The following is a 14477-nucleotide window of genomic DNA, read 5'->3' as shown; positions in this document are numbered from 1 at the left end:
CTCCAGATGTTCTTCATCTCTGTCGGACCGCCGTCTGAGCTCCTCCCCTGCCTCGGCCTGTGCCAGGCTGGGGAGCGGATGGAGGTCACTCGGAGACAGTGAGGGGTCAACCCCGGACAAGAGAGGAGTCTTCAGTGGGGGCTTTGGCGAACGGACCCTGCGGGCCTCCACTGAATCCTTTCCCCCACCCTTGGCGGGCGCTGGGGGTTGCCGGGGTCACTCGCAGGCCAGCTTCCCGTCGAAACTGGAGAGGGCGATAGCGAAGGCCTGCAGGGCGCACAGCGGGTAGCGGTAGTCTAGAGTGAAGGCGTCCTCGGCCACGCGCCCGAACTGCAGTACGATGTAGTCCGCTATGGACACAGACAGGGAAGCGGGGGGCAAGATTTCCTGGGGTCCCAATCCTGGCAGGCAGTGTCCTCACCTTTGGGAGAAGTCTCCCTCCTCTGCTTTGGGGCCCTAATCCTCAGCCTCCATCTCAATTATTCACCCTCCACCCATCCACCCCTTCTTATCTGGCCCATCTGGCCCCACCTGCAGCTCGACCAGCCTTCTGACTGTAAGCCCCTGAGGGCAGGGACCCTGCCTTATCTTCTGCCACCCAGGCCCCTGTGTTCGCCAGGCACTTAAATATAGGAACCTGTCACACTTCCCCCAGCCTAGAATCCTTTTCCAGTAGCTGCGGCCTCATTCCTTCTTCCCATCCCCAGCCCCAAAGTCCCATCTTAGACTGCCAGGCTCTATCCTCCTTCACTAGCCCTCGAGTCCCCACCTTACTGAGTGGCTCCACTCAGCCCCATCCCATATCTGGTCCAGGTTCGCAGCCCCAGTCCCAACACCTCCCCCAGCATCCATAGGAACAGGAAGTTTCTAAAAATACCCCTGATCTCTGCAGACCAGGCTCCACCAGAAATGTGATCTGGAGAGCAGTTTTCTAAGGCCTTGGGACAGGTGACACTGGGGACACATCCCTAGGATGGAGTGGGGGATGGAGAAGTTGCTCGGTGTCAGCCAATCCTGGAAACCCATAGTCCCTTGGGAGATACCTTTCCATCCCAAACTTCTTCACCCTAGTGGGAACCTGTCCCCCAGGCCTGTAACAGGGACATTTTTATTTAATTGTGTTCTGGGCATATCTTGTTTCCCTAACTCCTTGAGGGCAGGCCTTTGACCTTACTTGAGAGAGGACAATAGGGTAGGCATTCAAAGATGCTTGATGAATAATTCCTAGCCCTGCAAGGCAGCCATCTTGAAGCAGTTGGGGGCTGGGGCCCTGGAACCAGACCACCTGGGTCCTCATGCCAGTTCTCCCTCTTACAGCTGTACGACCTCTCTGAGCCTCAGTTTTCTCATCTGCCAAGTAGGGACAATAATAATACCTTCCTCAGGTATTGGGGGGACAGAGTTGTTGAAAGATTTAATGATTCAGTAACTAAGGTCCAGAGAACAGTGCCTACCTAGCACATAGGAGGCTCTGAGTATCTGTGAAATAAATTCTGATGGCCAGTGGGACCTTTTGGAGTTGCTGAAAGACTCTGGGGAAGGCGCCGTCCTCTCTGAGCCTCAGCAGCCTCTTTGAGTGGTTCTCAAGCCCCAGCAGACTAACTCTCCGTTCAGCATAGTCTTTCTTACCCAGAATATCCCAGTATCCACCCCAGGCTCTAGTCAGTGCTAGAAAGAAGGCCTGGGACAGAGAGCCCCAAGACAACTGCTTGGAATATCGGAGGTTTCTGGGAGCATGCTGTCAATGGCCCTGCCGGAGGGAGTGACTTTCTTAGATGTTCTGGCTCCAGAGATCAAGGACAGCTTTGTGCACACCCGTTCACATTTGTGTGTGTGTGTGAGAGAGAGAGAGAGAAAGAGACAGCCAGGTGGTGGGGAAAGGCCCGAGGGAGGGTCAGGGTCCTGGAGGTGGTGGGGAACAGCCCAGCTTGGGCCCTCAGATACTCACGGTCATCGGCATGGATAATCTGGAAGTTCTTGACCGAGGCTTGTGTGACTCGGCCTTGGAAGTTGAGTGTGTAGGAGCCGCTGTCTTCGTTCCAGATAGGTGGCTTGTTGTGCAGCTCAATGAGGCTCTCCAGCGTCTTGTTCTGCCAGCGCACCAGCAACCCATCGCTGGCCTGGGTTGCCAAAGTAGAGTGTTAGGGAGAGGACAGTTAGGGGTGGCCGAGATATCTCAGGACCGAGGGGAGGGGGCCTGGGGACCTGGGCCTGCCTTCGTGTGCGTGTGCTGGTATGCAACCTGGACATCGACATCCATTCGGGGGGTCCCCAAAAGGACACTTGGTCTCTGTGGTGTCCTTGTGGGCAGGGTGGAGCTCTGTGAGAATGGGGTTTCGCTGTGGGATGTCAAAGTGGAGGGTTGGGAAGTAGCACTTGGCCCCCAGTAGGCGTCCATGTGCTTGACCCCCCAGTGGGCCTTCGGAACAGGCATGCTGGCACCTGATCACAAGAAGGCACCAAACAGGCTAGGTTCGCCAAGGAGCTCACAGTTGCGCGTGGGGAGATGGACAGGTGAACAGCGGTTAAAATAAGATGTCCCAGAAGAGAGTTTCTCAAAGGAAGGAGTGGTGTCTATGGGATAGCGCTCCTGAGATGCTTTTTTCCCCAGTTACCTTGGCACTGGTCCCATCATGGCTTAGAGTGAGTCGGCACAAGATCATGACCCCTGAGAAGCCTCCCTGACCTGGTGTCCGATTTAGATGTCTTAGCTCGAGGCTCCCTCCGTAACACCTTGCTCTTACTGTTTCTCCCACTACACTGTCATAAGCAGAATTAGATACTTAAAGGGAAGGCATCATATTTTATTGACAGCTCCGTGCCTCAGTTTTCCACACAACAGGGTCTTGTGAGGATTAAGGAAGGTAATAGTGCATGGCATGTTACTCAGATCAGTTAACAGCCCAGAGTGAATGCTCAGGAAATGTCGGATTGTTCTGATGGATGGTGAAATGATGAAGTTACCCGGAACGGCCCTGGGGACTTCTCACCAGGCCCAAACACACCTGGGAGGCACTGCCTCTGGAGCTTTTGTGTGTTTAGTCCAGGCCTGAAGGAGCGGCTGTAGGACCCCACAGGTCCTGGAGACTAGAGCCTTCCATGCCTCATGCCTCATGGGTTGGCTGAGCCTCTGATTATGGTGTGACTTGCCAGCATGGAGGATGAGTGATCAGCTGACGGGTGTTATTTTTCATTGTAAGTAGTGACATCACTACGGGTATGGAGCAGGCCAGTCATCCTGTCTCTGCGGTCCTGGACTCACTGACCCACAGTGCCAAGGAGCAGAGGGAGGGACTGACACTGAAGGAGGCCACCTCTCCCTGGGCCATCTCTCCCTCTTACCTTAGACCTCACACACAAACAAGCAACCTTTGCTTTTTAAAATAAAAGGCAAATCAAGTCACTCCTGAAAACCCTGCTGTGGCTTCCTGTTTCTGCGAGTACAAACCAGTTATACAGGCCCTATCTGCAACTCAACCCTCACCTCTCACCTCAGACCCACCAGACACCATCCTGCCTCAGGGCCTTTGCACTGGCTCTTCCCTCTGCCTGGATGCTCTTTCCCCAGGTATCCGTCAGCTTGCTCCCTCACCTCCTTCAGGTCTTTGCTTAAACATCACCTTTTCAACACCACTCTTTTTCTTTCTTCCACATGACTTGTGACTTTCTAACATTCTACACAATTTACTTATTTGCACAATTATTGCCTACGGTCTGGTCTGTCTCCTCCCCTAGAATGCCAGCTTCATGAAGGCAGATCTTTTTTACTCCCTGATGTCTTCCAGTTGTCTAGATTAATAATCAGCACTCATTATACACTGAAGGTAGATAGTATAATATACACAATATGCAATTCATTCAGTGAATGAATATATAATGGATGATGTGGTATACACTGAAAAAAATAACCATTGTATTTGTTTCAGTGAATTCAATTACAAAACCCCCTAATTCATCCCACGAGTTTCCAGAATGAATGAATGTGCCCAGGAAGTTGGGTATGGGCAACCTGAGCCCCTCACAACCCCCCCAGCACCCCAGGATTGGGTCATGAGTGGGTCATGTGGGAGCAGGATCCTCAGGGAGAGGCGTCAGGGAGGTGCTGGGCTCACATTTCGCGGCCGGATGGGGACCCTCTCGTTGCCCGAATTCATGCCAGGAATGATGACCGTCATGCGCCGGGGTCCCCGGAAGCCCAGCACATTGGTTTCCTGGGAGGGAGATGCCTGTTAGGCTGGCCCCTGTGAAGGGGAGTGTCCTGCGGGGGCACGCCCAGGGGGGTTCTCACATAGATCACCGCTGCCAGTTCCTGCCGAAGGCTTCCTACGTTAGTGCTGCCTCCTCCACGGTGTGGGTTCTGCCCATTGTCAAAGACGGTAAAGCGGTTACCCAGGAGATTGGACCTGCAAGCAGGGCAGAGCTGGGGACGGGGCTGGGGGATTCCACACCCCTGCTCCAAGACCCTTCCTCACTGCCAGACAGTTTGGAGAGCTTCCTGTGTCAAGGGTATGGGTGTCTTAGGACAGAGCAACTCTTGTCCCCTGCCCCAGGCGCTCCTCATGAGGTCTTTTTAGAAGCTGGATCTGGAAGGATACTGGACAACCTTCAGATCTCAGCTCCATCTCTCACTGCGTGACCCTAGGCAGGCTAAACTCTGAGCCTCAACATTCCCCTCTGTAAAATGGGCCTAATGACAGTATCTACCTCACTTGGTCAAGAAGGGGACTAAATGGATTCATATTTGGAAGTTAGAACGATGCCTGACACATAGGTAGGCCTTTCATAAGCGTTTGTTAAGTATATAAATATAAGAAAAAAGGCGTGACTCGGGGGTCCCACTTGCCCTTATATCTCAGATGTGCAGTGAAGATTAGATGAGATACATGGGGGGACACAGCACAGGGTAGGTGCTGGATATTTGTTTATGCATTCACTTAGTAAATGTTTTATTGAGTTGCTACTATGTACCAGGTGCTGGGAATTCAACCACGAACCAGACAGGCACCGACCGTCCCTGCCCTCATGGACTTTATGACCTACGTCAAGTGAGGTCCTTGGTCCAGCAGCCTGGGCATCACCTGGGAGCTTGTTAGGAATGAAGAATCTTGCCCCACACCCAGACCCACTGGGCCATTTTATCAACGCTTCCAAGTGATCTGTGCACATTCACGTGTGGGAAGCCCTGGGGCAGGGGACATTTCTAGAGTGCCCACTGTGGCGGACACTGCCAGGCACAGGGAGACGGAAGCGACTTGCTGTGGCGTTCTTATGGCCCCGGGCCTCCCAGCCCCACCTCAGCTTCCCAATGAAATTCTCCCCTCCTCGGGACAGATTGGTGGGGTCACTGGAGATGAGGTAATTGGCCGTCTTGCTACGTTTCCGCTTCCTGCCAGCCAGGAGAAACACCTGGGGAGAGGGGGACACAGGTGAAGGAAGGAGGCGTGTGAGAGGAAAAGGAAGGCCTGTTTGTGTTGGACTCCCACCCCCTGGCATTTGGGCTCTAGGCAAGCCCCCCACACCCCCGCTCCCCGAGTCTGGGTGCTGACACCTACAGTCTGTCTCCCCTGCCGCCTCCCCCCTACCCACCTTCTTCTCCGTGTCCAGGTGCAGGAAGTAGGAGGGATACAGGCCCCGATCCATGCCTTTCTTGTCCCGGGTCAGCCTGCAACGTACTGTCCGGCCCTGGGGCGCAGGCCGGAGCACAAACTCCCGGGGCTCATCCACTTCCATGGGTGGGGATGGGGCTCTCTCCTCCTTCTGGTTTGGGGCAGAGCGTGTATCAGGCCCAGAAGCACTGGCTCCCCTGCTCTCAGCAGGTCCCCAGTGCTGGGACACAAACAAGACAACTCACCGCTTTCTGTGTGGGAAGAGAACAGACGGGCCAGCTACAGTGGGTTGGGCCCCCACACTTCCCCAGGCTCTGGGGAGTTTGGCACTTCATTATTATTTTGTTTGGCTTCTGGTTAAGAGCCTGGGCTCTGGAGCAAGACAGCTTGGGTTCAAATCCTGGTTCCACCACTAACTCGGTCATCTTTCACTTGAAACACTGTGTGACTCAGTTTTTTCACCAGAGAAATGCAGAGGTTGGGGCTGGATACCCGGAAGAGACCTTACTTCATCTCTATATTTAACAAACACTCATATAAAGTCTACCAATGTGCTGGGCTTTGCTCTAAGTATCTTCCAAATATTAACTAATTCATTTCCCTTAGGTAACTCCTGAAGTCGTTGTCCAAATTTACTGAAGAATTTGAGGCTCAGAGAGGTTAAGCAATTTGCTCAAGTCCACACAGTTAGTAAGAAGTGGAACTGGGCTTTATTTTTTTTTTTTTAAGATTTTATTTATTTATTTGACAGAGAGAGAGAGATCACAAGCAGGCAGAGAGGCAGGCAGAGAGAGGAGGAAGCAGGCTCCCTGCTGAGCAGAGAGCCCAATGTGGGGCTCGATCCCAGGACCCTGAGATCATGACCTGAGCCAAAGGCAGAGGCTTAACCCACTGAGCCACCCAGGTGCCCCTGGAACTGGGCTTTAAATGGTACCTGTTAGAGCCAGAGCCTTAGAAAGACCTTCCATGTGGACACTGTGTCAAGGGGTGAACTGAGGTGGGGCCAAAGCTATGGACTGCTGTGTTCTAGAATATTAGCCACTGCTATCATTACAGTGTTTGGTAAATATCAATGACTGTAGTAGCCAGCCTCCAAGATGAGGCCCAGTGATCCCCGCCTTCTGGTATTTACATGTCATGTAGTCCCCCTTCTACATCTTATCAGAGTTTGGTCTCTCTGACCAATGGAATATAGCCCAAGTGATGGGGGGGGGGGTCATTTCTAAGGCCTGGTCATAGAAGATATGGTAGCCTCTCCTTGCTGTCTCCCTTGGGCCACTCTTAAGCCCTGGATGAAGTTGGCTGCTATGTCATTAGACCATTCAAGCCACCCTATGGAGAGGGCCCCAGCCAACAACCGTGACAGTGAACCATTTTCAAAGTGGATCCTCTCTTTCCAGCCAAGCTTTCCGAGTGACTGCTGACCCAGCTGACAACTTGACAGCAATCTAGGGACAGACCCCCAAGCCCAAAGTATCTTGCTAGGCTCCTGCTAGACTCCTGAATTCCAGAAACTAAGAAAAGAAATGTTTGTTTTCTTAAGGCACTAAGTTTTGGGGGGTGCTTTTTCAGACAGCAATACAGAGGTAAGACAATGAATGAATAAATAAGCTTATCTTGCTCATAGAAAAACTCTGAATCAGTTTGGTGGCATTCCCCCCTAGGGTGGCCTAGGCCCAGCCTGGTGACCCCACAAACCTGGTGTCCTCTGCTCTCATGTTCTATCCCTCTCCTAAGAGGAAGAGCCAAGATTCCAACCCCAACTTTCCCACTAGGAAAGAGAAGGGGCTGTAGGAGAGCCACGAGGAATCCCCGATAGGCTGCGGTTGGTCATTTATTCCGAGGGCAGGTTTGGACAGCATGTGAAGTGAGGCTGGTGTTGGTGAGCAGGCCCGTAGCCCGTGGGCCAGGGAGCATCTCCTCTCCACTCTGAGCTGCTCCTGAAGAAACTTGGGAAATGTAAGACTATGTTTGGAATGTGATGTGGAGAAAGCCAGAGCTTACTCAAACAGTTCCACAGCTGTGAATTTCTAGGGCCCACTGTACAGAAGGTGGCACTGTGGTTATATTCCCCATGGGAGATAAGAAACTGGCCTTTCAGTATATATATCGGTATCTGGTGAGGTTGGCTAATGTGAGTCAGTCCCCTAAGACCTGACCACTCCTGAATGAACCAATAAACCCACATGGCTCAGACCCTGGCCCTGCCCTCAGCGTGATCTCTCCACTTGTGGAAACCAGTTTCTCAAAGCCTTTCATCCCTTTCCCTCTCCAGTTTGGCCTCCCTCTCCTGCTTAACTCCAGCTTGTCCATGTTCGTGCCTGAGTACTTTTTGTGAGGAAGAGCAATATTCAAAATAGTTAGTAACCTGTTCTGCCCCTGAGAATGCCCCTGGGTCTGAATGGACCCTGGTGGGCCTGGAGGAGGGTTCTGGAGGCCCCTGTCTGCCCGTGTTAACCCTTCAGCTGCCAGAAGGTTGGGCCATCCCAGGTGTGCTAGCGGAAAACACTTGGGGCCCCAGAGCAATAGTGTGAAAATATTTTAGCAACTCACACAGTCAGTGAACACGCTCTGCCTGTGTGTTCTACCTCTCTGGTACAGAAGATGGGTGTCCCTTCACGTGGCAGTTGTGTGAGCATCTCTGGCTGGGGCTGCTGGTTAGGCGGCAGAGGGGAGGGCTTGGAGCCCAGATAACATCAGGCCCTCAGGGAGCCTATCCCAGCCCAGTGACCCCTCAGCCGCCTTCTCTGTTCTCACAAGTCTGGTGCCCTTTGTCCTCCTATCATGTTATCAGGGAGGGAGCTAAGATTCTAACCCCAGCCCCATTCCCCCACCCCACGAGGTTCCATACTCTAGTCCCCCAAACCCAGGCCCCTGCTCCCTGAAGGGGCCTCAGCCCCCTTCCCCTCTGGATCCCAACCTTTTTGGCTTTTCCTTTCGCTTTGCCCTTCTGATTGCTGTTCTTGGTCCCCACAGCTGCCCCTTCTTCCTCCTCTTCCTCGTCCTCCTTCCTCTCCTCTTCTGGGCCTTTGGAAGTGCCTGGGCATGGAGGGGGAGCAAGCCTGTAAGCCCCTGACCCTGCGGAGCACTACGAACACCCGCGTCTTGCTTGGACCCTCCCCACAAATACAAGAGAGTATTCCGTGTTACTGTTATCAGAGACTCAGAAAGGCTAAAATACCTGCCTGAGGCCACACAGCTATTCAAGTGGGGAGCAAGATGGCCGTCCAGTCATCTGACCCCAGAGCCTGCTCCTCACCCAACCCTGCTTCCCTGCGTCCCAGCTCCCCACCCCCAGGACCACAGCCACCCACCTTTCTTCTTCAGAGCTTTATCAGCTGAGCCTTCTTCCCGGACCAGAAACAAGGCTGCTGGAGTCTTCTTTCTCACTCCGGCCGGGCTCCCTGAGGGGTCCCTGTCAGTCTCCCCAGACCCTGTGTGGGTGGATGTGAAGGAGACACAGTCCACCACACCCAGAGTCCCCAGTTCCTCCGGAGACCAGTCTCACCTTTCTTCTTCGTCCTTCTCATCCTGGGCCCCTCCCCCGCTGGTGCCTCCTTCTTCTTAATGCGCAGAGGTTTGGCTGGGGGGACAGGGCTTCCCAGGTCCCCTGGAAATGGAGGGAGGGGTTAGACAAAGAAGAGCCTGTTGGGCCTGGAGGCTGCCTTCCAACCCACTCATCATTCCTTCAGTCCCCAGGGAGGCTGAAGGCCTGACAAGGGCCCCGGATCTGTCTTCTGCTCGTTGTGCTTTAATCCCGAGTCCATAAGGGGCAGGACAAATACCAGGAACTTCCTAGGCATTACAGAATGAATGAATGAATGAATGAATGAATGAATGAATGAATGAATGCTGGGCCTTCTAACTGAGCCTCTGATTCCCCGTTCCCACCCCATCTCCCCCAGAAGACCTCCTCCAGCAGGTGCTACAGACAGCGCACTGTCCCTCCCACAGAGGCCCAAGGTCCTAGCTCCCTCTCCCCCTTTAGACCAGCCTGCGGTACCTACAGCCCAGGCCAGGGAGCCATGGCAGCATTTATTTCATTGACTGATTTGCACCGTAATCACTTTGATACTTTTATGAAAATTATAACAATAATTTATATTGAGTTATAAAAAAACCTAAAGAAATCACAAAACTAAAATCCTCCCATCCAAGTACTAACCAGGCCCGACCCTGCTTAGCTTCCGAGATCAGACGAGATCGGGCGCGTTCAGGGTGGTATGGCCGTAGACACAAAACTAAAATCCTCTGTCCTCCTTGGCTCACAGAGCCCCCTGGGCAGGCAGTGGGGGAGGGGGGACGGTGGATACACAGTGATCTAAGTACTTAAGGACCATCATGGGGAAGACACCAGAGAAACTCTTGCATCCAGGTACTGGGTAACTTCCTGATGGCAAGGCTACTTTTCCGAGTCTGTGTGCTCCCTCTGTATCCTCAACACTCACCCTTCTGTCCCTTGGCCTTGGCCTTCCTCTCCTTGATACCCGCAGGAGTCTTCTCTTTAGGAGGCTTCTTGGGTGGCAGAGGGGTTTTCTCTTTCTTTTCCTCTGCCTCCTCTTCCTCTTCCTGGTCCTCATCGGATTCCTCTTCATCCTCTATAGGTAGAAACTTCTCATAATGGGGGCTGGCGTAGGCCCCGTTATCTGGGAGCCCAGCCCCCCCCCCCCATTGTTGGGAAGCGGTCGTGGTGGGGGAGGCTCCCCTTCTGGAACAGGAACAGGAGAAGGAACACAGTTCCAGCACCTTCCTCAAACCCTGGGGGTGACACCCTAAGCTGTTCAGGGCAGTGAGCTGGGGTTGGGGGAATGCAAGGGACTTGGCAATCCTGTTCTGGGGGAAATGCCCTTCTCTGTAAGGCTCTCTGTCCCCTCCAGGACCCTCTGCTTCTCCCTGGCCTTGTCCCTTTCTGCCTCCAGCCGGACCCATCTGGGCAACCTCCGGCCCCTAGCTGTAGTTAAAGGCAAAACTCTTAACTGCTCCAGTTTCCCCATCTGGAAAACGGAGTAAAGAACAAGAGAATAAGGTTCTTTTCTGACTCTAAGAGAAGGCCAGAGCAGGGAAGGTTTTTTCCCCGAGTTTTTCGCCTCCCTGTCGCGGTTCCCGTGTGGCCACCTTGCGCCTTCTCCCCAGCGCCCGCCTCCCGGCCTCCCCGCCCGACCCTGTCTCACCGTCAGCCGCGTCCGGGGCTCGCGCTACCAGGAAGGTTTCCCGCGGGTCGCGCTTGACCTCGGGGTCCCTGAGGAACTTGGCGTAGACGGTGCGCGGCGGCCGGGCCTCTGGGGGCTGCGGGGCCGGATCCTCCCGCGGCTTCCCCCTCCGCCCGGCTGAGCCGAGAGGCGGGCATCAGGCAGGGCCGGACCACCTCCTCCAACGGCGCCCGAGCCCCGGACCCAGCCCTCCTCGGGTTCCTCTCCGTGGGGGTCCCCCTGGGCGCTCTTTACACTTTCGCACCCCATCCCCTGGCTTTCATACATCCCTCCTAGCCCCTACCCGCTTCCACCCCAGCCCGCTCCCACCCCTCCAGGTCCCCCCTCACTGTCCCCACCCCCAGGACCCCAGGACTCAGCCGCACCCCTCCCGCGTCCCTCACCCTGGGGAGCGCTCCCGGGCTCGGTTCCCAGCCCGCCTCCAGGTCTCCGGGGCTTGGATCCCTTAGGGCCTGGGGACTCCGGGGCCTCCGTCCTCTTTTTCCTCAACTTCTGCCCCTTGACCGGTCGCTTCGGGGTGGGGGGAGAAGAAGGAAAGGAGGGCTCTGAGGGCTGCCCGTGACCCTCTAATCCTTTGAGCCGCCAGAAATAACCGCGGATTATCGGGAGGGGAACCGCAGTTGTCTTCTTGGGGTGGGGAACGGTGACCCTCTCCCATGCATCATGGCTACGTCCAAACCGCAAAGTCCCAGTTCTTCCCCTGGACATCCCATGCCCCAAAACACCCCTTCCCTCAAAAAAACAAATAAGCAAAAATTACAAGGAAGCAACCCCTAGACGCTGCTGAGGAGGACGTGACCCACTCCCAGATCCCCTCCCTTGCGTGGGTTTACACGCAATGGCGGGTTCTCCCTGCCTCCTTTCCAAGCAGGGGTGGCGCGTACCTGCTTCAGGCGCGGCTGGACCTCCGGGCTTTGGCTTTCCTCCTCGTGTCCACTGAAGGTAGCAAAGGAATCAGTCTGTCTTCCTCCCCTTTTCTGCTCCCCCCGCCCCTCCCTCTGGGCCCCCCAGGGTTCCCCAGGGTTCAGGTAGGTTGAGGTGGTGTTGGGGGGGGGGACTTCCGGACCTGTCCGAGGCCCACACCTCTCGGAGGGTGTCGTCCTGCAGGGGCATGGTGCCTTCCTCTATCCGCACCCCTTCTCTGCCCGCCCTGCGGCTCTAGGAAGCCTCCCAGCCCTCCCTCGCTAATCCAGGCTCAACTTCACCCCACCTCCCGCTGGCTCCAGAGGGTGGAAGCTCTGGGGGAGGTGCTCCTCTCCCGCCCACGACTCCCCCCACCCCAGGTCCACCCCCTGCGGGAAAAGGCTGAACTCCCAGGTTCTCAGACCACCAGCCCCACCGTCCTCCACCCAGCCTCCGCTTACAGGTGCCAATTTGTCATTTGTCAGGAGTCGGTGGGGTGTGGGAAGAAAATATTGGAGAGATCCTGTATTTATCTTTTTTTTTTTCATAAAAAATAAGAACCAGTGTTTGCTGGTATTTAGTATATATGGACTGACAGAAGCAGGTGTATACACAGTACTTTACTGAGAAACATGCCTAAGTATGGGTGTACACTTAAGTTTTTTTTTTTTTTTACTGATAGAGAACATGCTTTTTAAAAAGTTTAGAGACCAGGGGTATAGTTTTTTGTTTGTTTGTTTGTTTTTAAGTAATCGCTATGCCCAAGGTGGGGCTCAAACTCATGACCCCAGTCACGAGCCATTCATGACCCAGAGATCAAGAGTCACGTGCTCCACCAACTCAGCCTGCCAGGTGCCCCCCAAGGATATAGTGTTGATGTGATTAATATCATGGGAGAAGTGTGGTTAAATGCTGAGGAAGCCCAGAGGAGGGATCCCAGTCAGCTGTCCTGGGGGCTTCCTGAAGCCCCATCTAAAATTTAAAAGATGGTGAATAAGGAGTTCCACAGGCAAAAATAAAAGTGGGATGTGTCACCTGGTAAGGGAACAAGATAGAGGCCTGGAAGTTGGAAATAGCCAGATGTGTTCAAAGGGTTAGCACTAGGAGGCAGGGCTCACCCATTGGGTCAGCCCTGAGCCTGCAACCTGAGCTCTGTCGCTTAAGGCCTAAAGGCCCTTGGGTGACTTACTTACCCACCCTGAGCCTCCAGTTCCTCATTTATAAAATGGGCTCAACCTGGTAAGGATACTGTTCAGATTCATCGAGATGGGAGGCATCTGGGTGGCTCAGTCAGTGAAGCCTCCGACTCTTGGTTTTAGTTCATGATCTCAGGGTCGCGAGTTCCAGCCCAGCATTGTGGCAGATTCAGTGAGATGACAGGTGGAAGGGAGCATGCAGTGGGCACTCGGTAATTGGGAATTATGTGCCCCTTTTCACTGCAGTCCATTTCATCCCTGTCTCCTCAGCATTTACAACACGACTTGATACATGAGTGGGGTTCATTTTTTCAATGAGTTAATGAGTTTTTTATTTCATTCAAGTTGCACCAGAATCCAGTGAGATAGGCAGGGTAGAGATGATTATCTCCATTTTACAGATAGACAAACTGAGGCTCAGGGAGGTGACGTGAGTGCTCAGGGAGTGCTCAAGTTCAGCCAGATCGTAAGGTTGCTTCATGAATCCAGATCTGACTCCTGTCAGAGCTTTTACTCCTAACCCTTGCATGTTTTACGCCATCACAAGGGTTAGAGAAGGGCTATGAATGAAACAGTCAGGCTTTTTGTTTTCCACTTGCTTGGTCCACCTGGTCCAGATGGGCCCTAATCAGTCTTCTTAAAATACCACTTCTTCAGCTGACACCTCTGCTCAAAAACATTCACTGGCTCCCTATTGTCTAAGGATCGAATTGAAATGGGCTGGGTTGGCATAAAGGCTCTCTCTGGTCTGTCCCCAGCCTGCCTTTCTAACTGCAGGCTATCCCCAGCCCTACTATTCATCCAGCCACATCAGTGTGCATAAAGCCTTTATATTCTCTCTCCTCCATGCCTTTGCTTAAGCTGTTCCCATCTGGAATGCCCAGCTTATTCCAAGAAACCTGTCCCACTCTAAATAACCCTCAAGTCCCAACTCCAAGATTCCTCAGTCCTCTTTGGCCTTGGAATGCATAGTAACAGTAATAGTAGTAGTAGTAGTAGTAGTAGTAGTAGTAGTAGTAGTAGTAGTAGTAATAGTAATAATAGCAGCATTTATTGACCAGCCCCTATGTGTCAGTCTCATTGCTCCCCTTCTCTCCCCACCCTCACAAGAATGTTTATAAATCAGACATTAACACCCTGATATCAAAGGTAGGGAAACTCATGGCTGAGAGTCAGTCAACCAATATTTCCAGAACATACTGACTTTGTGCCAGGCAGTATGCTAAGCCCAGGTCATACAGTGATGGATGAAGGGATGTGGTCCCTGCCTCACGGAGCTGACCTTCTTCTGAGGAAGACACAGAGTAAAGACACAAGTACACTAATTCATGGATGTGTGATTTCACTGTTATTAATGGTATTAATACCAAGAACGAAAATAACTGGGTTCCGTGAGAACAGCAGCTGGAATCCAGGCAGGATTCATTGATCAATTGACTGATAATATTTTATTTATTTATCTGAAAGGGAAAGACAGCACAAGCGGGGGAGCAGCAGAGGCAGAGAGAGAAGCAAGGCTCCCTGATGAGTAGAGAGCCTGGGATCACCACCTGAGCGGAAGG

At 53.4% G+C, this 14477-nt stretch overlaps 1 protein-coding gene across 2 annotated transcripts; it reads right to left on the bottom strand.

Annotated features, from left to right (window-relative positions):
- Positions 1-111: 111 nt before the first annotated feature.
- On the bottom strand, positions 112-11929 carry TULP1 (TUB like protein 1). 2 transcript variants are annotated; one of them, XM_046005919.1, is made up of 15 exons: positions 11883-11929; positions 11701-11752; positions 11236-11326; positions 10778-10933; positions 10055-10204; positions 9115-9216; positions 8921-9040; positions 8527-8645; positions 5852-5857; positions 5587-5757; positions 5294-5406; positions 4289-4403; positions 4113-4211; positions 1949-2120; positions 112-350 (listed from the first exon to the last, which is right to left on the bottom strand). In XM_046005919.1, the coding sequence occupies exons 1-15, from the start codon at positions 11927-11929 to the stop codon at positions 217-219; spliced, it is 1647 nt and encodes a 548-aa protein (XP_045861875.1). In that variant the 3' UTR covers positions 112-216. The 2 variants fall into 2 exon arrangements, with proteins under 2 accessions (XP_045861875.1, XP_045861876.1); XM_046005920.1 differs by lacking the exon at positions 10778-10933.
- Between the last annotated feature and the right edge of the window lie 2548 nt (positions 11930-14477).

Source organism: Meles meles, chromosome 5 (assembly GCF_922984935.1).
Source record: "Meles meles chromosome 5, mMelMel3.1 paternal haplotype, whole genome shotgun sequence".
NCBI lineage: Eukaryota > Metazoa > Chordata > Mammalia > Carnivora > Mustelidae > Meles > Meles meles.
The sequence above is the reverse complement of the archived record's forward strand: the minus strand, read 5'-3'. Positions and strand labels throughout refer to the sequence as shown.